The sequence below is a fragment of the Gymnoscopelus braueri genome (assembly GCF_963280865.1).
Source record: "Gymnoscopelus braueri genome assembly, chromosome: 14".
NCBI classification, from domain to species: Eukaryota; Metazoa; Chordata; class Actinopteri; order Myctophiformes; family Myctophidae; genus Gymnoscopelus; species Gymnoscopelus braueri.
In genome coordinates this window covers 35,196,614-35,222,845 of record NC_137619.1, presented here as the reverse complement: position 1 = coordinate 35,222,845, position 26,232 = coordinate 35,196,614, and the positions used below count along the sequence as shown (strand labels likewise).

Here is a 26,232-nt window from a genome sequence, read left to right as displayed (position 1 = left end):
TACAGGAGGCGGCAGTGGCTCAGGGGTAGAGTGGCCAATAGATCGGCCGGATGACAACTGGGAGGTTCCTAGTTCGATCCCGGGCTGCCTTGCATGGTTTCCTCCGCCATCAGTGTATGAATGTGTGCAAGTGGGTGAAATTTTCATGGCAATAATTTTGTACATTTCAAGCTCCAATTTAACACTAACGGTGTATATAGGTCAACATAACCCGACACAACTCCCCCCTAAACCCACACCCCATGTTCTTTTGTAGTTTGGCCTTCATAATTTCAGAGTGCTTCAGCAATGAACAATAATAGAACCGGGGTTTGAACATGCGCTCTCTGTGCTGAATTTCAGACAACTAGACCACCACTCAAAGACCACTACACCATCACTCAGTGACTCTCAGCAGATGTCTCTTAGTAGGCCTACTGTTGAAGCGTTCTTTCGTATAGCCTTCAGTTAGTAAAGTTGAAATAGTCCAGCATTGAACTATAGGAGGGCTGGGACTTGAACATGGAACGTCTGTGTTGAGAGTCTGGTCATTAGATCACCACAGTTACCTCAGGAACACCTCAGTTATTCTAAAGGACTAGTAGCCTGCCAAAGTTTGTACTTTTTCCCCTGTAAATGTCCATTGCCATTGACAATGCATTGGGCGCTTAAAGTTAAATATTAAAAAAACTACAAATCATTTCAAAGTAAAACACCTCAAGCATGCATGTCCACAGTAAGGTGGAATTTTTGAACTGTGAATGGAGTTTCTAGGTGAAAGTGTTTTTTTGAGGTCCCAAATTCGTCCATCGACCTCCATTATAAATCTCTGAACTTTTAAAGGAGTACAATTCTAAAACTATTAAACATTTCAAAGATTCCTTTTCAGGCAAACATGTCCACAGTAAGATGAACATTTTAAAGTATGAATGGGGTTACTAGCAGTAAGTATGTAGGATTAGTAGCCTGTACTCGTTTCCCTTTAAATGTCCATTGCCGCATTGACAATGCATTGGGCGCTTAAAGTTAAATATCTCCCAAACTACAAATGATTTCAAAGAAAAGATCTCAAGCATGCATGTCCACAGTAAGGAGGAATTTTTGAACTGTGAATGGAGTTTCTAGGTGAAAGTGTTTTTTTGAGGTCCCAAATTCGTCCATCGACCTCCATTATAAATCTCTGAACTTTTAAAGGAGTACAATTCTAAAACTATGAAACATTTCAAAGATTCCTTTTCAGGCAAACATGTCCACAGTAAGATGAACATTTTAAAGTATGAATGGGGTTACTAGCAGTAAGTATGTAGGATTAGTAGCCTGTACTTGTTTCCCTTTAAATGTCCATTGCCGCATTGACAATGCATTGGGCGCTTAAAGTTAAATATCTCCCAAACTACGAATGATTTCAAAGAAAAAATCTCAAGCATGCATGTCCACAGTAAGGTGGAATTTTTGAACTGTGAATGGAGTTTCTAGGTGAAAGTGTTTTTTTGAGGTCCCAAATTCGTCCATCGACCTCCATTATAAATCTCTGAACTATTAAAGGAGTACAATTCTAAAACTATGAAACATTTCAAAGATTCCTTTTCAGGCAAACATGTCCACAGTAAGATGAACATTTTAAAGTATGAATGGGGTTACTAGCAGTAAGTATGTAGGATTAGTAGCCTGTACTCGTTTCCCTTTAAATGTCCATTGCCGCATTGACAATGCATTGGGCGCTTAAAGTTAAATATCTCCCAAACTACAAATGATTTCAAAGAAAAAATCTCAAGCATGCATGTCCACAGTAAGGTGGAATTTTTGAACTGTGAATGGAGTTTCTAGGTGAAAGTGTTTTTTTGAGGTCCCAAATTCGTCCATCGACCTCCATTATAAATCTCTGAACTATTAGTACAAATCTAAAACTATTAAACATTTCAAAGATTCCTTTTCAGGCAAAGTTTTAATGGGGTTTCTAGGGGTAAGTATGTAGGACTGGTAGCCTGCCAAAGGTTGTCTTTTTATTTATTGCAAGTGAATATGATGCCGGACTCTTTTGTAAAAATGAATGTCCCCCTCTCAGGTATCCAGCAATACAGCAATACAGCAGAAGGACAAGACTCAAAGTCCAGAGATGGCAACAATGATCACTTAGAATTTATTTCTGTAAAACTTTAGCTGGGAAGAGTTCTTTCAGACATAACCCCCCACCTTTAACTATCAGGAAACAGGGGAGGGACGCAGTCCCCCCGATGGTCCTCCGTGTACATTGATGGCATGGGACTTGAACCTGCAAACTGTCTGTAGCAGAGGCAACCGATCAAGATCAACCGAACCCTACCACTGCACCAACACACCTTTGGGCCCGGCAAGTGTCTTCCAGTGCTTTTGACTTGCTTTTTTTGTATTTTGGCCTTGAAAATTAGTAGTACTACAGCATTGAATTATGGGACAACTGGGATTTGAACATGGAACCTTCCGTCCGTCCCATATCTTCACCACTGCACCACCGTAGTTAATACTTAATCCATTGTCTTGCGCGACCTTCTCTAAAAGATTAGATAAAGGTGCAAGGTAAAAGTTGGAAAAATGTCCTAGCTGAATTTGAACCAGGAACCTTCTGATTATAAGCCCTGTATCTTAACCACTGCACCACAGTGATTCCTACTGACTTTGTTCACTTGCATGTTCTTTACTGAAAGATTAGATAAAGGTGCAGGAGTCAGGTAAAAGTTCGGAAAATGTCCTTGTTGGATTTGAACCAGCAACCTTCTGGTTATAAGCCCTGTATCTCAATCACTGCACCACTGTAATTCATCCTAAATCTGTTCACTTGCATGTTCTTCATTGAAAGGTTAGATAAAGGTGAAAGAGCCACGTAAAAGTTGGAAAATATTCCTTGCCGGTCTTGAACTCAAAACCTTCTGTGTACAAGGTTAGTATCTTATCCACTGCTCCACCATGGTTCATGCTATCTTTGGTCTCTTGCACGTTCTTTAGTCAAAGATTAGATACAGACCACAAGAGTCAGATAAAAGTTGGAAAAATGTCCTGGTTGCATTTGGACCGGGAACCTTCTGGTTACAAGCCCTGTATCTAAAACACTCTTACTCAATCTCTTCACTTCCGTGGTCTTCAATGAAAGATTAGGTAAAGGTAAAAGCCAAAGTTTGTACTTTTCCCCCTTTAAATGTCCATTGCCATTGACAATGCATTGGGCGCTTAAAGTTAAATATTTCAAAAACTACAAATCATTTAAAAGTAAAACATCTCAAGGATGCATGTCCACAGTAAGGTGGAAATTTTGAACTCTTTTTTGAACTGTGAAACTTCTAGGTGAAAGTGTTTTTTTGAGGTCCCAAAATCTTCCATCGGCATTATAAATCTCTGAACTTTTAAAGGAGTACAATTCTAAAACTATGAAACATTTCAAATATTCCTTTTCAGGCAAACATGTCCACATTAGGATGAACATTTTAAAGTTTGAATGGGGTTTCTAGGGGTAAGTATGTAGGACTAGTAGCCTGCCAAAGTTTGTACTTTTCCCCTTTAAATGTCCATTGCCATTGACAATGCATTGGGCGCTTAAAGTTAAATATTTCAAAAACTACAAATCATTTCAAAATCTCAAGGATGCATGTCCACAGTAAGGTGGAATTTTTGAACTGTGAATGGAGTGAAATCTCGTGGACATGCATGAATTTGTGAATTCCAAGTGAATATGATGCCAATGCCCGAACTCTTTTGTAAAATTCAATGTCGCCCTCTTGGGTATCCAGCAATACAGCAGAGGGACAAGAGTCTAGAGATGGCGACAATGATCACTTAAAATGTATTTCTGTAAAACTTTAGCTGGGAAGCATTCTTTCAGACATAACCCCCCACCTTTAACTATCAGGAAACAGGGGAGGGACTTAGTCCCCCCCAATGGTCCTCCATGTACATTGATGGCATGGGACTTGAACCTGCAAACAGTCTGTAGCAGAGGCAACCAATCAAGCGCTAACACACCTTTGGGCCCTCAACAGGTGTCTTCTACTGCTTTTGACTAGCTTTTTTGTATTTTGGCCTTGAAAATTTCAAAGTACTACAACATTGAAATATGGGACGACTGGGATTTGAACATGGAACCTCTGTTTTGAGAGTCTGATCACTATCCCACTACCGCATCTCTCACTGGCTCTTGGCAGATGTCTCTTAGTACTATTTGAGCGCTCTTTTGTATGTTAGCCTACAGTTAGTAAAGTTGAAAAGCAATGAACCATAGAAGGACTGGGATTTGAACACAGCATCTCCATGCTGAGAGTCTGATCTTTAGACCACTACACCATCTCTCAGCCACTCCCATCATATGTCTCTTCGTAGTCTCAAAGCGCTCTTTTGTATGTTAGCCTTCAGTTAGTAAAGTAATGAAAGACTGGTATTTGAACTTGGAACCTCTGTACTGGGAGTCGGATCACTAATCCACTACTAGGGCATCTCTCACTGATTCACAACATGTCTCTTAGTACTGTTGGAGCGCTCTTTTGTATGTTAGCCAAAGTTAGTAAAGTTGAAAAGCAATGAACCATAGAAGGACTGGGATTTGACCATGGAATCTCCATGCTGAAAGTTTGATATTTAGACCACTACACCATCTCTCAGCCACTAAAATTATCAGTCTTTTCGTACTGTACAAGCGTTCTTTTGTGTTAGCCTTCAGTTAGTAAAGTAATGAACAATAGAAAGACTGGGATTAGAACATGGAACCTCTGTACTGGGAGTCGGATCACTAGCTCACTAGGGCATCTCTCACTGATTCTTAGCATAAGTCTCTTAGTAGTACTGTTGGAGCGCTCTTTCTATATTCTGCTCTTACTGTGGACACGTGTGCTTGTATTTCTCATTTTTAAATGATTTGTAGTTTTTGAAATATTTAACTTTAAGCATCCAATGCATTTCCAATGGGGTTTGCTAGTGGGGAGAGAGAAGGACACAGGAGAAATGCCCTGTATTTTCGTAAAGTCACTGTGGCCACATTTTTTACACTACAGATATTTGTTTATCACCAAGTTCGCACGGGTCTGCTCTCAATTTTGTTTAGGTACTTTTACTTCACTTTCCATTTTTGTTACTTCTACTCCACTACAATGACAGCATTTGACAGCTTTAGTTACTTGTTACTTACCTACGGTAACCACATACAGCCGATCTACAATGTGATGCGTTATGTAGATCTGCTATTTTCAGAAAATTTGAGTACTTTTACTTCTCAAAGACAGTATAATTTGATACTAAAACGTTTGTAGATTTCAAGTTCCAAAACTACCACCCCCCCCCCCCCCCCCCCCCCCACACACACACACCCCATACTCCACCACCATACCAAATGACATACCCCTCTATCTGCCATACTTTGATTATTCAGGGGAAAAAAGCCGATCTACAATGTGATGCGTTGTGAGCTTGTAGATCTGCTATTTTGGAAAAAGATTGACAGTCTTTGGAAAGTGTGAGTATACAGGGGGCGGCAGTGGCTCAGGGGTAGAGTGGCCGGTCAATCGGCCGGATGACAACTGTGAGGTTCCCAGCTCGATCCTGGACTCCCCCAAAGGTAGTGTCGAAGTGTCCTTGAACAAGACGCTGAGCCCCTAATTGCTCCCAATGAGTAGGTGCCTTGTATGGTTTCCTCCGCCATCGGTGTATGAATGTGTGCGTAAATGGGTGAAATTTTCATGGCAATAATTTAGTACATTTCAAGCTCCAATTTAACACTAAGGGTGTGTATTGGTCAACATAACCTGACACAACTCCCCCTCTCACTGCTTGTTTTCTAATTCTACAGTTCTCATGGACAGCCATAAGAGGGCGACATTGCATAATGTTCACAGTTTGGGCAAACTGTTATGATACCATCAGCCTCCACAGATGATTAAAAACAAATTGTTTATTTATTTATTTTTACTGAAGATAGCACATATATTTATATTTAAATCGGTAATTAGGTCAAACTTTCTATTTTCAGTGAACTGGGGGGTTTGTCAAACAAATGTAAGTGAAATAAGGTAGTATTTCAGAGTAGGCAAATTACAGTACAGATAATCTTAAATAGCCATTTGAAGTTAATAATCGGCTAGGGCCTCATTGTATTAAAAATTTAGACTTGTATCTTTGTGGTCACACCACCCTAAACACAAATCAAAACTATTTTGTAATTCTTTAATAGAATTATGGTTTCACATTAAAAGTTAATAAGGCCAAATGCATTAGGTGGGGATATGGGACTTGAAAGTCAGTCAATCTGGTGTTGATTAGTCATTTATGTTGCCTGGCAGCAGTTGATCAAGTACCTCTTCAAACACCGACTCATTTGAATAGAGTTTTTCACTGTATGTTGGAAGGCAGTGGATTTAAAGAAGCACAGAATGCTGATAAGTGAATGAAGAGAAAATGGGGATTTAAAAAAAGGGGGGAAAATGTCCCAAAATGGTCTCCCAAGTCCACTGTCGCATCTCAGCAGGGGGAAGGTAGCGTTCTGCCACTCTATGGCACCTTAACGGGGAAGCAATAGTGATAATGGCACATCTTGGAGCTTAAGATAGCGAAGGAAATAAAAAACGGTAAAATAACTTTCTGTTACTGGTTAGACACTGCCACAGACTGCATTTATGGGACCAGAAAAAAAAAAAGATCAATACATTTTTATTTTAAATGTGACAGATTTGCAAACGCTGAGGAGAAAAAAGATCAATCAATCAAACAAACAAACAAACAAAAGACGCTTCTGAGTGTAAAAATGTGACTTGTTTGTATTTATATCCAGTGTATAGTTTTGAAAGTATTGGGCTTTAGAAGTCCTTGTCCCAGCCAGACAGTTCATTGGGAGGCTCATCCAGGTCAAGAGGGAACAGGTCAAAGTGACTGTGGTCCGTGGGCCCCTTTACCTGAAGGAGGGACATTTTATTGATTATATAATTGTCTGTTAGCCACTTACTGTAAACCCTATAGCCTATATACTTATCTTAACTGGAGTCTCCCCCCAGGGGTCTAGGCCTGCTCATTTTTGCTGTAAACTAAATGTCTTCGCCGAAAATAATGCGCCAATCTACAAGCACACAACGCGTGACATTGCAACGCTTTGTGCGCTTGTAGATCGGCTTTGTGTGCTTGTAGATCTGATATTTTCACTGCATGTTCCCCCCAGGTTAGGGACGCTAACGAGTGCAACGTTTGCTTAATTCACATTATACCTTGTTCAAACTTAATCAACTCTTTGTGTCCAGGAAACAGGAGAGGACCACAAATTGAAACAAGCCCTCAGGGCTTTTTTGTGTAATCCTTTTTAGCATTGCTTGTGTAATTGTACTCGCTGTACTGTTTGCAACTTGTTAATAAAGTATTCAATCAATCAAAAATCAATCAAAGTGCTCATTGTTGGGTAACATGAATGTATTGGTAAATGCTTCACCTCTCTTTTCAGCGGAGACAGCAGCTGCCGATGCCTCAGGCCCACCCAGTTGAAGCCCTGGAACCATCTGCAAAATATCACAATATCACTGACTACATTTACCAAAATTAGACAAACTATGTAACTAAAAAAACTTGGTTAATCAAACAGGGCAAAACGTAAAGAAACACCACCTTTTTTCACCCTCTGCAGTATTGTAAGCTGTCGTGCCGACATGATACTGACATGATACTGACTATGACTAACCTTGATACTGACATGAAATTGACATGATACTGAAAAAGCAGGGATAAGGTTGCACACTCTGGCTCCATATGCGGTGATTTATTTGATTGACGTTCATAGGATTTTGTTAAAACATCTTATTACACTATGCCATCAAACAAATGACATACTGTCTGTCCTATGTTGTTAAAAAAGTGTCTTACTGTACTACAGTATGTTTTAATTCTTTAAATAGTTATTTCATAAATTCCTAGTTTTATTGTGTTGCTTGGGTTTTAATTTGCAATGCTATACACTGTGCCCCACAACTCCCTTGGAAAATAGATTTTTAATCTCAATGGAATTTTACTCCTGGTTAAATAAAGCAACAAAAAAAAACCTGTTGCCACAAAATACACTATACATCGTCCAAAAAATATATATCGTACTAATGCTCAAAACACGGCATATTATATAATAGGAAATTTGTCGCCTAAGAAAAAAAGCATGCCTAGCTTTCTATTTTAAATCATGCCATAATCCACACTGTTCTCCTGAAGTACATGCTGGCCATGTTAAAATCAAGAAGCGGACAACTCTCTTTCCCCAGTCTCTTGTCTCCTACCATGCCATAGTGAAGTGGCAGACAGATTTCTGCAAGTTTCACCCTCAATCTGCATTCTAATTGTTACCCTGTGGGAACTGCTGCTTGTTACGCAATGTTGGCTAAACAGACAATGTGTGGCAAGTACTGTCCCCTGCCAGCTACCACGTGACACTTAGGAAAATGGTGGGGGCGTAATAGAATAATGGCCTGAGTAGCTGACAGCAAGAAGATTGTGTTCTTTGAGGTAGTGCATGCAGAACGTGATCTTCAGTTATTTAAATAATATTTCCTTTTTCATCATTTCCTGAAAGCATTATGTAAACTTTTGTAAACTAAAAGTGTAAACAAAAGTGCTATAAAACGTTAAATTAGCTATTATTGAGAGTAAACGTACTTGTGTTTTTTTATGTCGACGATGCCGTTCTTTTTATTGCCAAGCCGGTCCACAGGGCTGAGCCTGAGGGGAGAGAGTAATGTGTATGGTGATGTTATGTCTGTCTTTAATAACCATCTGGATCTAACGTTACAGCAATAAAAATAAACAACCAGCCTGGTCATTTCACCAGGACACACACACAATTAAATTACTTTAAAACATTAGCGGAGCTAAAGCTCTGCCACAACCCCCTGAAATGGAGCCAGGGAATACTAGTTGATATGACACTAATTGTATGACTGACGTGTGCAACATCACTACAAGGCCACCATCCGCCAATTATTTCTAAATGATGCTGCTTGCCGGCTTTTAACACAGGAAAAATCACAGATGCCCTAATCAGCAATGTGCAGGCAGATGCTACAGTAAACACTGTTCAAATGTGTAATGTATAATTATACATGCATTGCATTCATTTAATGTATGTATGTATTCATGCCCTACTGTCTTTCAGATAACAAAAGAAAGCTCAAGCTCATTACATATTCACAGTATACTGAACAAAAGTTTGTCCTGGTTGAGTAATTTTATTGAACAACAGGCATTTTCCGTGCTGGTATAACAGCACTGGATTTTTGTATTACTGTAACATATTATGATTCCACTAGCTTGCTAATTCATGTTAAGCCTCAATTTTCTTCATTTAAAAAAGTATTATTTATTTTCGTTTGAGTGACAGCCATGAAAACTAGTTATTTTCGCAGAGAAGCATGGTCATGCGACTAAATGCAAATTAGCCATTTTCTTGTTATTTATGTACCCACATAGCCGAGACTGACTACTTAGGGAACTGTATTGGTTGATGGAACCGTTTTCTCCCATTACTTGATAATTAAGTTTGTTGTAGAATTGTACTAGAACTGTTGCATAAAAACAATATCACAATCAGGGCTGTGAGTACACGTCTGTATCTTAGCCCAATCACAGCTGTACTGTACAGTGAGTGCATACTTGCAGAGTCTCCTGATAAGGTCATCTGGACGCTTCCCTACATTCTTGGGAAAGTCTATCTTCTCAATGCCATGGAGGACCATGGTGTAGATTTTCATTGGGTCTGAGCCAACAAAGGGGGGACTGGTGGAAGAGACCACAAAATGAAAGAGGAACAAAGAGAGCATAGACAACATAGGCAATGCATACTACTGCTGACTCAAAACGTTAAAAAACAGACTCCAAATAGGAATACCTTCACTAAATAGGGATGAAGGAAGTACATGATGAGTCTCTTGCCAAACAGAAACAAAAACATTGAACATTGATAATGTATCACATAATGAAGTTTTAACCAAGAACCTCTTAAACAAAAGAAGGATTCAGTTAAATGTATCTTGGCCGTATGTTCTATGGCTCCATAGTTAAACTAGAAAAGTGTGCTCCTCTAAGCACAGGTCTCCGCCAGGCCGGGTTGCCTTGCCAGGGCCCGCAAACTTTGGTCATAGCCACTTGGAACGGGATCTGAGAAATCAAACTCATACATCTTGATCACATGACCCCAGAGATAATGTGTACCGATTTGTCGCGCTATAACAGGCAGATGTTACACTCCAGGGAGTGTGTGTGCACAGTTCACACTGATCGGTCCAACGGTGCCGGAGATTAGCTGTACACAGACGGATGGACGAATACACACAAGAACGGACGGACGGGGACGAAAAAATATTCTCGGCTACGCCTTCGGCCTGGCGGAGACCATTAGTTTTCTCCTATATACTGTAGGGCACTCTGAAATGTGAATCTATCACGACTTAATAAATACATTCTGCCATAACGACTCACTTGCCAGTCAGCAGCTCAAAGATGAGTATGCCTAAGGACCAGCAATCAGCTCCAAAGTCATGGCCTTTATTCATGATGACTTCTGGTGCCACATACTCTGGAGTCCCACAGAATGTCCATGTCTTCTTCCCCAGGCCGAGCTTCTTAGCAAAGCCAAAGTCGGCCTGTAGAATGGATCATATGTAATAATAATAATGATTTAAAATAATAATAATAATAATAACAACAAGGAAACCTTGAATTATGCATAGCTGAGCCATGTTTGGAGTTACATACATTACTGTACATGCGTGTGACATACATTACTGTACATGCAGTACGGACAAACGCACAGGCTCTTTACAATAGTTTCCCATTAGTGGCTCAACTAATAATAATAATATTATGCATGCACTGCAAAGTAAGTCTTATTTAGTGCATAATAAACAAGATGTTTATTACCATTTTGACGTAACCCTCAGAATCCAGCATTAGGTTTTCAGGTTTCAGGTCCCTATAGACAATTGCTCTGGAGTGGAGGTAATCAAAGGCCTCTAAGACACAGCCAGTGCAGAACCGAGCTGTGGGTTCATCGAAGAAACTCCTTGGTGAAAAGATAATAAAAATACAGTAATGTAGCCACTGGATTAGGAAAATACCCATGCTTGGACTTTGCATTTTACTTTTTTAACCATTGCAATGGGTGTATACACACACACACACACACACACCCCCACACACACACACACACACACACACACACACACACACACACACACACACACACGTACATTTCATACTTTTTTCACATTTCGTCTACTCTTACTGCTTACTGTTTCACCCAGGACCCCTTCAGACTGGGAACCCCTATACATAACTATACGTTTCAATCCGGGAACCCCTTTTGGGGTTGTTGTTGCTACGTAAAGTATATAGCAACATCATTTTGTTTAACATTTTTGATTAATATTTAAAGTTTTTCAGATTTAGAAGCCGTTTTTAGAATCGGCCTCTGATCTAAATGGGCTAAAAGTGACACACCTGGTTTGATTGATCATTACACAGAGGAAGGCTCTGTCGAAACGCAGCATCATGCTGCCATTTCCATGAGTGCTGGTGATTTTTCTGTGTATACACTCACATGTCCCGTAGTACACTCCATAACTCCCCACCAAGACAAACTTCCAACAGCAAGTAGACAAACTTCTCATCCCGAAATGTCCTGAATAACCTGAAATAATGTCAAGAGAATATTTCACTGCAGTGCATCAAAATTCAGATGCTCATTGAAAAAGTAGGTGAAACCTTTAAAGCCAACTAAATTTATATAAAGAGTAATAAAGTATAAAGAGTATTTATCAAACTATGCTCCTTTATAATGCATTAACATCTTATGGTTTCTCAGCATGAATCGTCATTCTTTAATTCTTCCTTAAAAACTAAATGAATTTAAAGTAGTCTCAGTAAAAATTGTTCACTGAGAATGTGTGTGTTAGTGAGAGAAATTGAACAACACTTTGCAGCTGAACTTTTCCCTTGAGTGACAGCTGATTGCAGTGTTTGCTTGTGGCTTTTGTCTTTGAATGCCACAGGCCAGATAAGTCAAACCCTGCCATGGTGGGACCCATCACAAAAAGACATTCTCTAAAGAGGCTCCTTAGCAACCCTACTGGGAAACCTAACATGAGTAGCGAGGCCTCCCTTTTCACTTCATTGAAGAAACACCTCAATCGTAACCTTGTTTTTCAAGGACAGCACTGCATGAGTCATTTAATCTAGACCTGACTTTCAGTCTAGAGGTGATTTGAGCTTAGGTTTGCCATATCTGTTAAAGGTACTGCGTCAAAGTTATAATTTTCTTTTCAATGGTTAGACTTATTTGGTTCTATACAAGCTCTGATCTAAAGCAATGTGGATAGAAGTCTGAGTAGAATATTATTTCATATTAACTTACAATATGTTATGAGGTTACATGGCTACAAAGAAGGTACAAAATTGTTCTTGTTTTTCGATTTGTGACTTTGCTTCGTTATTGCCACCAAAATATAAATTATTCATTTGCCACTGAAAGACAATATGAATTAAATTCTCTTTTATGTCTAACAGATCCAGACAATATTGGAACTGACCCTTTCTGAGCTGTTCTTTTATTCATTCTGTGGAAATAACTCAAGGGCTCTCTCAGCATAAATTTGCAGATAATGAGCCATGCACAATATGATCATTGTGTCATATTGCACAATTCTGAACTGACCAACAAGACAAATACCAGAGGATCAACTTCACAACAATAATTATTACATTTTCTTCAACATTTTGAGTAGATTTAGCGCTTTGCATAATTGTGGCATATTACAGTAAGCCTAATGCACCATAACATGCCGTAGGCTTTCTATCCAGATCCCAAGGTATAGTACTTCAGTGGTTACACTGGACAATAACAGTGGCTTGTCTAACCCTCCTATCTTCAGGCTATCAGGCCAGCAGGCCAGGACTGGAAAGCCTTGAGACAAACTGTCAATATGGGACAGACAGTTTGCAAATTTGTCATGCAATGATTGAGGCACTAAAAACAAAAAAGTGGAAAGATTTTAAGATTTACATAACAGAGATACATAGTCGCTTAAGAGACTGGAATAAAAGGTGTAGGCCTATGTGTCAATCTGTTTTACTCTGCTGAATTACTACACTATTGTGTGTGTGTGTGTGTGTGTGTGTGTGTGTGTGTGTGTGTGTGTGTGTGTGCGTGTGCGTGTGCGTGTGCGTGCGTGCGTGCGTGCGTGCGTGCGTCCGTGCGTGCGTGAGTGCGTGAGTGCATTTATACTCCATTGCACAACAATTGTCACTTTTCTAAAAAGAAAAGATCTTCAAGCTAACTATGTGTAGACTGTCGCTTTTAGGCAAGTGACAGTCATTCTATGGAATATAAATTAGGCTTAAGTTAAGACACACCTGACTATAAATTGTGAGTTGGTCTGCTGAAGAATGTTCTTCTCAGAGTAGATGTGCTCCTGCTGTCTTGTGTCTACAATGTGCTTCTTCTTGATGCACTTCAGAGCAAAGGTGGTGTCCTCATCCTTCAGTTTGACCTGAGAAACAAGGAACAAATGCAGTCAGGAGATATTGTCTGTATTATTATACAAACACAAATTTCATAACCCAGAGTTCAGTGCTGTCTTTTCATTTATTTTATTTTTTCATTTTATAAAAAGATTTTTTTTTTTTTTTTTATAGATGAAAAAAGCCATTGAAAAATCACGGCCCCTCACACATTAGAAGGCCAATATCAGTCACCACTCACCAGAACCAAGGACGTGTGTTTTCATTGAATCTAACATGGTTAAAATGGAGTTTGAAGTTTCAATGGGTTTGTGTAGGAAGGGGTCTGATTAAATGAATATCAAATATCTAACTGAATCAAGCAACTTAAAACTGTCTGGGGTGCTCACAAAAGCCAGAGTAGACGTTAAAATGACCTCAAATAGGTTTGAAAGTAAAATGACCCGTTAAACCCTATATTCTTAGAGAAACGGACTTGAGTTACAACTGTACTTGGATATTCTTTTCATGCCTACACCAAATCTCTTCGCCAAAAATAGCTGATCTACAAGCCATCTGCTATTTTTGGCTATTGTTCCCCAAGTGGTTACGGTAAGTTTTTCTGGGAGGTGTTCCAGACAGAGGGGGGCAGCATGTTTAAAGGCATTTTTTCCCCCAGCTCTGTACAAGCATGTGGAACAGTCAGCCAAGGATGTTGTAGCGTCCCTGACTTCTGTTAAGATAATATGTACAGAGATAAATAGGGACCAAACCAAGCAGAGCTTTAAACATACATCTCAACCAAAGGATGGCCAATCTGCTTTTTCATAAAGTGCAATGATGTGTAAGATGTTTACAACCATGTAAATTTTTCTATCAAAGAATGGTGTCAAATAGGATATAATCAATGCTTCCTTTGTTTATTCAAGCAAAGTTTGTCAGATATGCAGATATAAAATATCCTACACATGCTCAGTTGGTTTGCTCCAGTCTAGTGACTCTACTGTAGCTCAGTGACCACCACATGCCCTGCGGAAGGAGGCGTCATATTTGAAGAAATATCTCCCATCCAGATAGAAATGTCTCCATTTGTGAGGAAAGCTCGATTTACAAGCTTGAGCTTGTATACCTGCTATTTGTGCTGTGTTTTATAGTTATAGTTTGCGACTCCTTTGCTCTTGCTACAGTAAGTAATCAGCAGATGATGTCTTACCAGCTCCACTCTCCCAAAGCCACCCACACCTAGCGTGGCGATGACTTCCAGGCCTTGGAAGGGCTGGTGATGAAGCAGGAGAGCTGTTCTCTCACGCAGCCTCTTCATCTCCTGGGCATATGCTGGGTCCATCTGCGGCGACTGGGGCCTGTGAGAAGACAACAATACAGTATATGAATACAGTACATACATACTGTATACAGTATAGATGACATTGGTCTAATTGTTGTTGTTTTTTAAACCACTATTCACTATTTATTGTACGATGAATAGTGAAAATAGCCGATGTATAAGCTTTTTGAAAATCTGAATTTATTTAAAGAGTTTCGGACTATAATGACATGGCGAAAATAGGGGCACCAGCTTGAAAGTGGTTAATTAACGTAGACCTGACCAGAAGCAGCGCTGAACAGCTGACGTTTTCATACAGTATACACACTTGGATATACACGTTATATATCTTTTAGATATACACCCAATTCATACATTAAAATCTCATCAACATAGGGCCTACAGTATTTTAGCTCTATTTTGGATGTTTATTAGGCTGTCATATTCTTGTTAGCCATGTGCACTTTTATTTAGCTATTCTGCTGTCTGCATTACCCTCATTTCATGGTATGCTACTAGTATCATTATCGTAACTTTATAACGCTTAAAGCCATGTAAAGAAGCCTGGAAGCGATGTACAGTAGCACGATAGCAAGCCACTCTCTTTACCAGGCGTTCCAGGTGCTAATGCTGTAGATTGCCAATGTGTCTTCTACAGAGTGTGTACATTAGAGGTGAAATGATTGAGGTGACTTAGATATGTTTTTACTTTACTCACAAAGCATTTCTCCTCTCATCACACCTGGACAGCTCTTCAACGTATTCTTTCAGGTAGGTCTGAAGTTCTTCATAGGTGCCCACCATCTGGTTGAAGTTACTGGAGAAAGGAAGCAACATCCAATTCAGTGAGAGCGTGTGTGTGTGTGTGTGTGTGTGTGTGTGTGTGTGTGTGTGTGTGTGTGTGTGTGTGTGTGTGTGTGTGTGTGTGTGTGTGTGTGTGTGTGTGTGTGTGTGTGTGTGTGTGTGTGTGTGTGTGTGTGTGTGCGTGCGTGCGTGCGTGCGTGCGTGCGTGCGTGCGTGCGTGCGTGCGTGCGTGCGTGCGTGCGTGCGTGTGTGTCTGTGTGTGTGTGTGTGTGTGTGTGTGTTCCTAAGTAGCCTCTCCAGAAGAAAGGTCAGTTATAGCATGGTGATCAAAGGAAGAAAAACAAAGAAAATTTAAAAAAAAGATTGAAAGAAAGATAAGGATGTTAGATGTTTCAATTGAATCATATTAAATCATTGCATATCCTCTCCCTTTTTAATTCGGATAAAACCAAACTCTGAATCTTGCGACCCGCCACACCCCTGTGATGGACCCTTTCCATTGTGAGCACTTCGTGCACCCCCCCCCCTTCTCTTCTCTTTGTACGCTAATGTCTGTGCCTCTTGCCGTCTGTGAAATAGTAAAAGCTTCACCACACCATCTGTAGCGGACATGTGGTTGGCACAGGTAGTCAAGAGTGTGCCACCAACAACACCACTCTTAAGAATGATTCAAAGAGGCCGGGACCGCTGGCGTAACGGTCTGGGCACCTAGGCTCCAAAGTAGCCTGACAGCGCGTTGCGGGTTCAAGTTCCGATCCCGACGGCCTTAGCTGCATGTCGATCCCCATCTCTCTCCCCATTTCCTGTCAGCCTACTATCCTGTCAATAAAGGCATAAAAGCCCCCAAAAAAATCTTTTAAAAAAAATAAAAAAAAAGATTGACTAAAAGACTTTCGGTACAAACATGCTCGATCACCATCCGCTGGAGATCAATGCATTTTTTTTTTTAAAGAACAAATTATTATTTACAACTGCGGCCTGGCATGCCTATGTTTAACCCATTAAAGCCAGGAAAACATCTGGTGTCATTTTAGATTTTAGCTACAGTATATATATATAGCATCATACGTTTTTGAGTGGTGCTAGCCACTCCAAGGAGTGACTTTGTCCTGGTGTGTGTCTGTGTGTCTGTGTGTCCGTCCGTCCGTCCGTATGAGCCTCTCTGTATGTTTGAGCACAGCCTCAACAGCTGCGGCTGATTGCAACACAAAGATGCAACCAGTTACACAAATTATACACACACACGCACACACACACACACACTTACACACAACACACACTTTTGAGTAAAAATACTTAAAATGAGTAAAAATACTTAAAATGAGTAAAAATACTTAAATATTAGTAAAGACATTTTAAACTTCCTACACTGAGTAAAAAATACTTAAAATGAGTAAAAATACTTAAAATTAGTAAAAAATACTTAAAAGATGTTAAAATGAGTAAAAACACGTAAAAATCAGTAAAAACATTTTAAAGTACTTAAAATGAGTAAAAATACTTTGAAGTCATCAAAGTCTGTAAAAAGTAACTAACGAAATGAACTCATGAAAGGCACCACTCTCTTCACACTGGGTGTGATTTTTTAGAAAACTCTTAGGATTTAGAACATTGTCAAGGAGCCCCATCAATTTGGGGCTCCTTGACACGATTTAGAAGGCATTTGTAGAATCGTCCTCAGGTCTTAATGGGTTAAGGGTGTTTGCAAATAAAATGTTGACTGAGATCTGTTGTGAGTGTGTTACAGTATCTACTGTATACTGTGTATTCATACTAGTGCACTACTCACTCTCTATCCACCACCAAGCACTGTGTGTCATTCTCAGTGCAGAGTATGTTGGCTGAACGCACATCCTCACTATAGAGACAAAGGACAACATTGAGTCAAATGCAATACTGAAAACAACCCTAATTTACATGCAATGCAATGTTATTATGCTATTACCACCGCTCCCCTGCATACTAATGTCTTTGTCAGTCTAAAAAACAACTCAACAACACTGTCTAAGAAGTGTGAGTTTTTACCTTATGAGGGCTTTCTCTCCAAAGTAGTCGCCTACCCCCAATGTTTTAATTTCCTGGGGCTCATTACTGCCTTCTGTGGACTGAGTGACTGACACCTGTAGAATGAACGCACCAAATATCATAGCAAATTTCACAGCTTCAGTCATTGAAAAATGCTAAGGATAAGAGTATTTCACAAAGCTATTATTTCAGCCAGAAAACTCTTGGATTTAATTAATTATTTTCATTGAGCATATTTGAGCATACAGTAGATATCTGAAGCCTAGTTTGGCATCAAGGCTCAGTCTCTATTCATTCCTCGTAAGCATGAAAAATGTACAATTAAGAGATATGCCAAATAGAATTACAGGGAATTAATTACATTATTGAGTTGTCTGCCTGAACACGTCTTGCTTGTAATCCCGAAACCATGTGTTGATTACAGAATGTCTTCCATTTCAGTATAGAATATAGATACATGAAGAGATACTGGAGTTATTTCAAAAGACATATCAAATACCATAAATAATATAATAATAATTTATTTTCTACCGTAGGGTTGAAAAGTGATACCCGATGCATGGTTTTGAGATCAGATCTCAAAACCATGAGAAGAAGGAAAAACAATAAGACTGCTTAATGCTTATCCATGAGAAAAATAATGCAGATATCTCACCTCTCCTTTTGCTATAATAAAGAAAGTGCTGCCCTCTTCACCTTCTCGAATAATATACTCCCCTTTATCAAAATAGTCCTAGAAAAACATGAGGGTAACTTCAGTGTTGTCAATTCAAATGGACATACTGTACCAAATTGGAAAGTAAATATGAAAAATAACACATTTTTGGAAACACTCACAATTTCCAGACAATCAACGATCTTTGCCAGTTTCTCCTCAGGTAGTCCTCTGAGTATGGTCACACTTTGGGACAAGCAAAAGATATGCCTTAGGTTAAAGACGCAATTACAGTAATTCACTTACATCTTTGAACTTGTAACAGTATTTACTGTCCTGTGCTAAACTAACCTACGTTCCGTATCATTGTAAACACCACAGGTTCTCAACTTGCGGTCCAGAGACACACAGAGGTCCTGAGGGTCCCCAGGTAAATAATTAATAGTTTAGGAACCAAATGGACCCTTACAGGTCTGTAACTCTGAGTGTACACTGAGGATTTTACAGTGTAAATTGAGGTTTCAGTGTCAGTGATACAAATCACATGAGATGGGGGGTTTGTGGCCTAATGCAGTGTTTCTCAATGTGGTAGATGTACCCCTAGCCTGTACCCTTTTTCTGCAGAGCTACTACAGGAGGTATGTGAGAGAAAGTGAAAGGGAAAATGTAAGAATTTATTTTACCGTTATGTTTAATGGTAACACATTAACAAACCTTGTATGAACCTGCTGACCTGTAAAATGTTAAACCAAACTGAATCAAAACCTGACCAGCACAGATTTGGCTGAATAGAAAGCAATACTTAATTTCACATTATTTGGACGACTATCAGGGTCTACCTGCGCAAGAAGCTGAAGTACTCTTCATGCCTGGCCTGGGTCGTTCTCATCATAATAGTCTGGAACGTTCGCCGATCCAAAGCCCAGATATGAGACTGGGACACAGCTGCACAAAGAGCAAAACCATTATCATAGCACTATGGCTATCGGCACATCATAATGGTGTTCATTTAAATGTGTACAAAATAAATGGAACAAAATGGTAAGGGTCTCTATTTGGTTCCATTTGAACAGTAGCACAGAGTGAGAGAAGTGAACAAATACTATAGCAGAATAGTGGTGAGATGTTCACAACACAGTGACATAAGCGGTTACTTAATTAGCATTGAGTCATGAGTGTGGCTGCCACAGTCCTGTTACTTTTCTGACACACCTCGTATGTAGGGATATGGTTGTTAAAGGACGAGAGCATCAGAAGAAATGTTGAATAAATATAGTGTCCCAATGGGGTGATATAAAACATATATGGCTGCTTTGGATGATGGGGGGGGACATCATTTACAGAAATGCAGACACACTTAAAACATTAGATTCAGTTTATCAATCTCAGATTCATAACTGCCGATAGTTTCAGTATCCACCATTGCATCCTCTATAACAAGGTTGGTTGGCTCTCCCTTGCTATCACCTCGGAAAGACCGCTTTTAAGTTTTGTGCCCCTGCATAACTTTACACTGTATGTTCCATTCCTTTGTTCCCCTGGGGCAGTTTCAGTCAGATATATCAACTCTGCTTAATCTTAATCACACCCGTTTTAAATGATGTACTTGTGTGGATGAACTTATGCAATGTGATTTTGAACACTATTTATTTAGTAATTTAATTTCCTTGAGTCTTTCATGTTGTTTTGTGTTTTACTTAATTTGTAATCTCGGAACCACTGGAAAAGAGGTTGTCAACCCTCAGTGTGTCTTCAGAGAATTAAATAAAGCTTGATCGATAGATTGATTTTGTTCATCAACAGACATGGGTTCTGCACCTTTGACAGTTGCAGTTCTTTTACAGTTGTACAGTATGGCCAATTCTCCAAACGCTGTTCCTGGACGCATCTGACCTAACAACTTGCCATTCTGTATCACCTCCAGCAAACCCTCTGCAATATTGAAAACATTTAAAGACATTTAAGGCATTTAAATAAATTTAAGGCATTTGTTGCACAATCAAAAATGTATTTGACTATCTATAATACTCATATTCCCTGTTAACATATCAACTTGTTTTGTAAGTATTCAGTACTGATTGTTCTAATCCACCATAGACAGACATTATAAGATCTTAATAGACCCATTACAGTCTCAAAATGCTATAAATAAATAAAATTTAATATTTAGGTATCATGCTGTCAGTGCATGCATGAGAAGCTCATACAAGAAAAATAGGCTAAATCAAGTTCATCATCTTGAAATCAAGTGGAATTGGTTAACGTTAATCGTTAATACAAACAACATTCTAAGCTTTTCCATCAACAAGAAATGGCAATGACTGCAATAGAAACAGGTATTATGTCGATCTGACCTGCAAGCACATACAGGTAGTTTCCAGACTCGCCCTCGTGGATCACAAGCTGGCCTTCGGTGTAGATTTTTTCATACATACTGTCAACCATCTCCCTAGTATGTTGTGGCTCCAGTTTCTTCAGAAAGTCATTATTCATGAGTGCGTCATTGATGAGTTTCTTGGTACTGGAGAAGATGAAGCAGAGAGATTCAGACAAACAGTGCCAAAAAGTCACCAATTCTGAAGATCTGGTGCAACAGGAAATCAACGTTACTGCAACACTGATTTTATGTCATTATGACATTAACAAAGCATCTGATTAACTCTTCATTAGTTAGTAAGTAATTAGCTAGTAAACAAGGGTACCATATTTTATATTATGGTGTCGCCTAAATGAATTGAAAGTGAACATTCGGAGAAAGAAGACCTACAAGCTATTGGACATACAGCGAAGTGTATAGGGTTTAAAAATGCATTAAAACATAACTTGTAACTTTGACAAAAAAGAACTGCGTACTTACTTTTACTGCCTTGCATTATCTATCTCAAGTAAGTTTCAAATCTCTGCAAGTAGATTTTCCTGAAATTCCAATGGTTTCCTCGGAGATCAAGCAAACCAGTATACCATGAGTTGTGGGCAATGGACAAAACATGCCAGAACGCTGGTATGGTCCTTTAAAGGCCCCATGCAATCCATAACTTTTATATATTATGTACAACCTGGTATTCAAACCCGGTGTCCTTCCCAACACCAGGGTCTACATTTCTCAATGGAAAAACTAACCTCCTAAAACCAGACTTATCACGAGAGGAAAAAATAGGGACCAGGCAAAAGAAAAGCCTTAGTATTGAATGAGAGCATGGCAAACAGCAACTGTGGTGTTCAGTTCGTCAAGAAAGAGAAATGAGAGAAATCATGCATGCATAAAAATGGCATTTTCTCCTATGAAGGTGATCAGACAGGTACTTGGGCACTGATTGGCTCCTACTGTATGTGTGCACGTGCCTGCGCCTGTGCCTGTCACAGGACTGGCCAAACCTTTCATATTTGAGCTCCAATCCATATCTCTGAGTGTTTCCCTGGGTGTTTGTCCGTCCTACGAGTCCCCTGATTACCACATCACACAGATGATATATCTGAATGGGTCTGAGAGTAGTGGGCAGGGGAAGCAGTATGGGTTGTGTAACTGAAGCCCATAATGAGCCAGCACATGCGTTTAGATCCTGTCGCCTTTTGTTTCCTTGTTATTATCCTCTGATGCAAATACAGGCTTTCAGATCTGCTAAAAGCGCTGACGCTACAAAGGCCTGACAGAGCTCTCTCGTGTTCCTGCCATGACTGTTTCCCATGGGAGAGGCAAACCTGGTCCAATTATAATACTATCAAAAATAAACCAGGCTTTGTGGATTTACTGTGCTTCTCGACTGCCATTAACCTATACAGTAGGGTACATATCTTATTGTGTACCATAACATAGCATTACTTATATGACCTCTTTTAACCACTTGAACCCTATATAGCCGCTAGCGTCCTTATTCTGGGGCAAACATTTGGCAAAAATAGCTGATCTACAAGCTCACACCTAACAGATTTGGTGTAGAGGAAAATACTAGCTGACATACAGGTAGTATAGAGCGTGCCAAAAATCCTGAAGGGGGCAACAACAAGTGTCTTTTGGTAGCGGCGGACATCTTTGAGGGGTAAAAACCAGGTTGACTTAACATTGCCCAATGCCACGCCCCCCCGTGGTGACGACACGTTGGCACGCTCTATAGAGCCCCGGGGGGGGGGGACCCCGCTCACTTACTGTGAGTTTTTGCGGACACAAGCCCTCTCGATGGATTTGTGCGCGTTCCTCAACCCAATGCAGAAGTTCTCTGACGTGGGCTCAGCGGACACGCCATCCTTGGCTTTCAGCCTGTGGTGGACCTCCACCGCCGCCTTGTGGAAGCGACTGGGGCCCTGGTTGATGACACTGAGCAGGCGGTGGCTTTGCAGGCGGCCACGGGGCGGCGGTGGCGGCGAGCGGCCCAGAAGATTGGGGCGGTTGTAGCCGATGGCATCCTGGAGCTTGTCGATCTGGCAGACCTTGGCCTCCAGCTCCTTCTGGAGATGCTGCAGCTGGTGCTCCTGTGCGCAGAACTCTCTGTTCCGCCGAGCGAGCTCCTGCTCCAGGTGGGCAATCCGCTGCCTGAATTATAAGACGAGTTAACCCATTAGAGCCGGGAAAGCATCTGTGTCATTATAGATTTGAGCTAAAAAGCATTATTTTACACTTTGGCTATTTTTAAAAAATCGCTTGTAGATCTGCTATTTAAAAAGAATCGCTTGCAGATCTGCTATTTAAAAAAAATCTTTGAATATATATTTTTAAAGCAAAAAATGTTAACTCAAATCTTTGCTTGTGGGGGTACATTTCAGGGATCCTTGACATAAACAAGTTTGAGAACCACCGATATAGCAACATACGTTTTTTTCAGAAAACTGACATTTGTAGAATCGGCCTGAGTACAAGGCACATTGGGAATTTACATTTCTGGTGATAGGATTGCATTTTTTACAGGGGCCAGTTCCGAATTGCAGCCACCTGTAACTGATCTTTTAGAGCGGTTTTGAAAGAGAGTAAGGATCCATGCTTTTTTAAATGTTTTACTGTACACCATATGTATTGTAAATAGTTAAGGGCTCACCTGAGGGGCTCTGCATCCCAACCTGGGGGGTCCCTATAGGTGGAGGAGACCAGGCAGCTGTTCTCTTCAGCCCTAGGGGCTTTTATTGAACCGTTGCCCATGGCTAGGTGGTGGCTGGCCACCATAGGAACGGCCAGCAAAGTCAAGTAATTACGTCTGAGAAATCTCTGTGATTATTTAGACAACTTGCACTCTCTTCCTTGACTCTCCTGGTTGTCTCACATGCTATAAACTGCTGTAGAAAAATGAAAGACAAACACGTTGACAGAAAGAACCATAATATGAAATGACTGCAAGGTTTAAGACATTAAGTTGGCTACACACACCCAGTGGTGTAAAGTAACTAAGTACATTTACTCAAGTACTGTACTTTGCTTTACTGGAGTATTTTCAATACAACACTGCATCTCAGAGGCAAATATTGTACTTTTACTCCACTACAATTACAGTATTTGAAAACTTTAGTTACTATACAGTAGTTACTTTGCAGATATAAGTTATTATGTGAATACAGGACTACTACTGTACTTGTAATAGAGTATGTCTACATTGCAGTATTGATACTTTTACTTAAGTAAAACATGTGAGTACTTCTTCCATCACAGCACACACCACCTTTATAAACAAACTAATGACGGAAAATATAGGTTAACTAAATAATAATAATAATAAACTTTATTTGTATAGCACCTTTCATGACATGAGCTCAAAGTGCTTTACAGAGCAAGAATACAATTACAGTTGCAACCAATTTAACAATAAAGCAAAAAATTTTAAAAAATAAATAAATAAATAAATAAATAAATAAATAAATAAATAAATAAATAAATAAATAAATAAATAAATAAATAAAAAAATAAAAAAATAAAAAAATAAAAAAATAAAAAAATAAAAATAAAAATAAAAATAAAAATAAAAATAAAAATAAAAATAAAAATAAAAATAAAAATAAAAATAAAAATAAAAATAAAAATAAAAATAAAAATAAAAATAAAAATAAAAATAAAAATAAAAATAAAAATAAAATAAAATAAAAGCAAAAGCATAAAACAACATTAAAATATGCAATACAGTGAGGACTTAAAAATCAAATGAAGAATGCCCGAAAAAAGGCGTTATTTTGTGAACTGGATACATTTGTCCCAAGTTCACATTTTTATCACCTGGTAACAAAATAGGTGGGCACTAGGGACATTTGGGCACCTCGATGTAAAATTGTCTATTTTGTCCAAAATGTTAAATATTTATATATATATATATATATATATATATATATATATATATATATATATATATATATATATATTTAAAAAATTGTCTTAAGTAATGTAAAGTATACATGATTCGAAACATTCGACAATTAAGGTCTAATATTTCTACAATTGCTACAAATAGCTACAAAATCTGTAGTATGTCCAGTCATTCTGGGGCATAAACAAGAAGTTGAAGGATAAAATCAAGTCTGATAATGATGTACCGTGCATGTTCACATCATGTATACTTTAATAGGCCTACCATTTTATTTTATTTTTTTACATTTTAGACAAAATAGCCAATTTTACATCGAGGTGCCCAGATGTCCCTATAGTGCCCACCTATCCTGTATCCACTGAAATAATCGTTGGTGATTAGATATACTTACTGTGTTGCCCAGGATGACATTCAAGCAGCAGTTAGATTCTGTGGACAACTGACTACTACTGTTCTTGTGTTGTCCTCAGGTGAATCGGTGAAGTGCTGCTAAAAAACGCAATAACAAAAGGCTCAGGGATTAGGGCCAGCAGTATGTGACATCTGTCTCTGAAAGCTTGTCCTCCGTTTGAAATTAAGTGACGAGAAGTGTACTGTGTCTGTACAGTTGGTTGTGTGGGCTACAGTATAGTCTATGTATCAGTGAGAGAACAGCTACCCCTGGTGGTGGCAGAGGGGTTTACATCAACCACACCTGAGACGCATTGACTTAAATCAGACTTCATCAACAGGGCAGGTATAGTGATGGAAGAAGTACTCACATTTGTTACTTAAGTACAAGTATCAATACTGCAATGTAGAAATACTCTGTTACAAGTCAAATCTGTGCCACCGTGCCTTTTTATTCTGCAAACTGTTAATACAGTATTCAATCAATCAATCAATTCAAAACGTACTTGGGTAAAGTATAAAAGTATTGCCATCAAAATAAGGTACCAAAAGTAAAAGTACTCATTATGCAGGATGTCCCATTTCAGTTTTAAAATGTATAAAAATCATTTGAAAATAGCAAAAGCAACATGTTGTGAGCTTGTAGATCGGCTATTTTCAAATAGCCAAAGTATAGGGCTGAAGTGGTTAATGTATTTTTTTAAAATAATAATCGAAATCTACAAAGTAACTAGTAACTAAAGTTTTCAAATAATTGTAGTGGAGTAAAAAGTACAATATTTGCCTCTGAGACTGAGATGTAGGGTAGAAGTAAGAGTATTGAAAATTGGAAATACTTCAGTGAACATTTTTACTTTGTTACTTTGCACCACTGAAGGCAGGGCGCAATTGACTTTCATCAAACATTATGAGTTCCAGGCAGATGTAATTGTAATTCTTTATTTTGAATCATTGACAATAATCAAGATTCACTTGTCTTGAACAGTGAACCTGTCTTTGGCTATCAGTGACAAAAGCTGCCGTTTTATGGATTATAAAAAGGTAAAAACAAATTTTGGAAAATAAAAACATCATCATTTAGTCTATAAACATTAATTTCTGACACCACTCTCAAAGTTACTAAATATATACTAAATTGTGGATTGCATTTAATGTCAATTGCTGATAGGCCCACAAACTCACATTGAATCTGGGGAAATAAACTTACATCTCAATTCAATGTTCCAATAGCACTATACCAGAAATCTGACAGTAGAGGAAAATGGTAATGGTCACTCAACTGACAGATCTCCTAATATATGTGCATA

The 26,232-nt window shown here is 39.0% G+C and overlaps 1 protein-coding gene across 2 annotated transcripts; it reads right to left on the bottom strand.

Moving 5' to 3' along the window:
* Nucleotides 1–6,662: 6,662 nt before the first annotated feature.
* prkg2l (protein kinase cGMP-dependent 2, like) lies at nucleotides 6,663–25,061 on the bottom strand. 2 transcript variants are annotated; one of them, XM_080449481.1, is made up of 20 exons: nucleotides 24,927–25,061; nucleotides 23,285–23,519; nucleotides 22,402–22,785; nucleotides 20,612–20,778; nucleotides 20,076–20,189; nucleotides 19,097–19,202; nucleotides 18,440–18,503; nucleotides 18,258–18,335; nucleotides 17,603–17,697; nucleotides 17,367–17,435; nucleotides 15,492–15,590; nucleotides 14,663–14,810; nucleotides 13,363–13,499; nucleotides 11,552–11,641; nucleotides 10,873–11,014; nucleotides 10,432–10,595; nucleotides 9,607–9,729; nucleotides 8,614–8,676; nucleotides 7,409–7,475; nucleotides 6,663–6,884 (listed from the first exon to the last, which is right to left on the bottom strand). In XM_080449481.1, the coding sequence occupies exons 2-20, from the start codon at nucleotides 23,407–23,409 to the stop codon at nucleotides 6,789–6,791; spliced, it is 2,331 nt and encodes a 776-aa protein (XP_080305607.1). In that variant the 5' UTR covers nucleotides 23,410–23,519; nucleotides 24,927–25,061; the 3' UTR covers nucleotides 6,663–6,788. The 2 variants fall into 2 exon arrangements, with proteins under 2 accessions (XP_080305607.1, XP_080305608.1); XM_080449482.1 differs by lacking the exon at nucleotides 11,552–11,641.
* Between the last annotated feature and the right edge of the window lie 1,171 nt (nucleotides 25,062–26,232).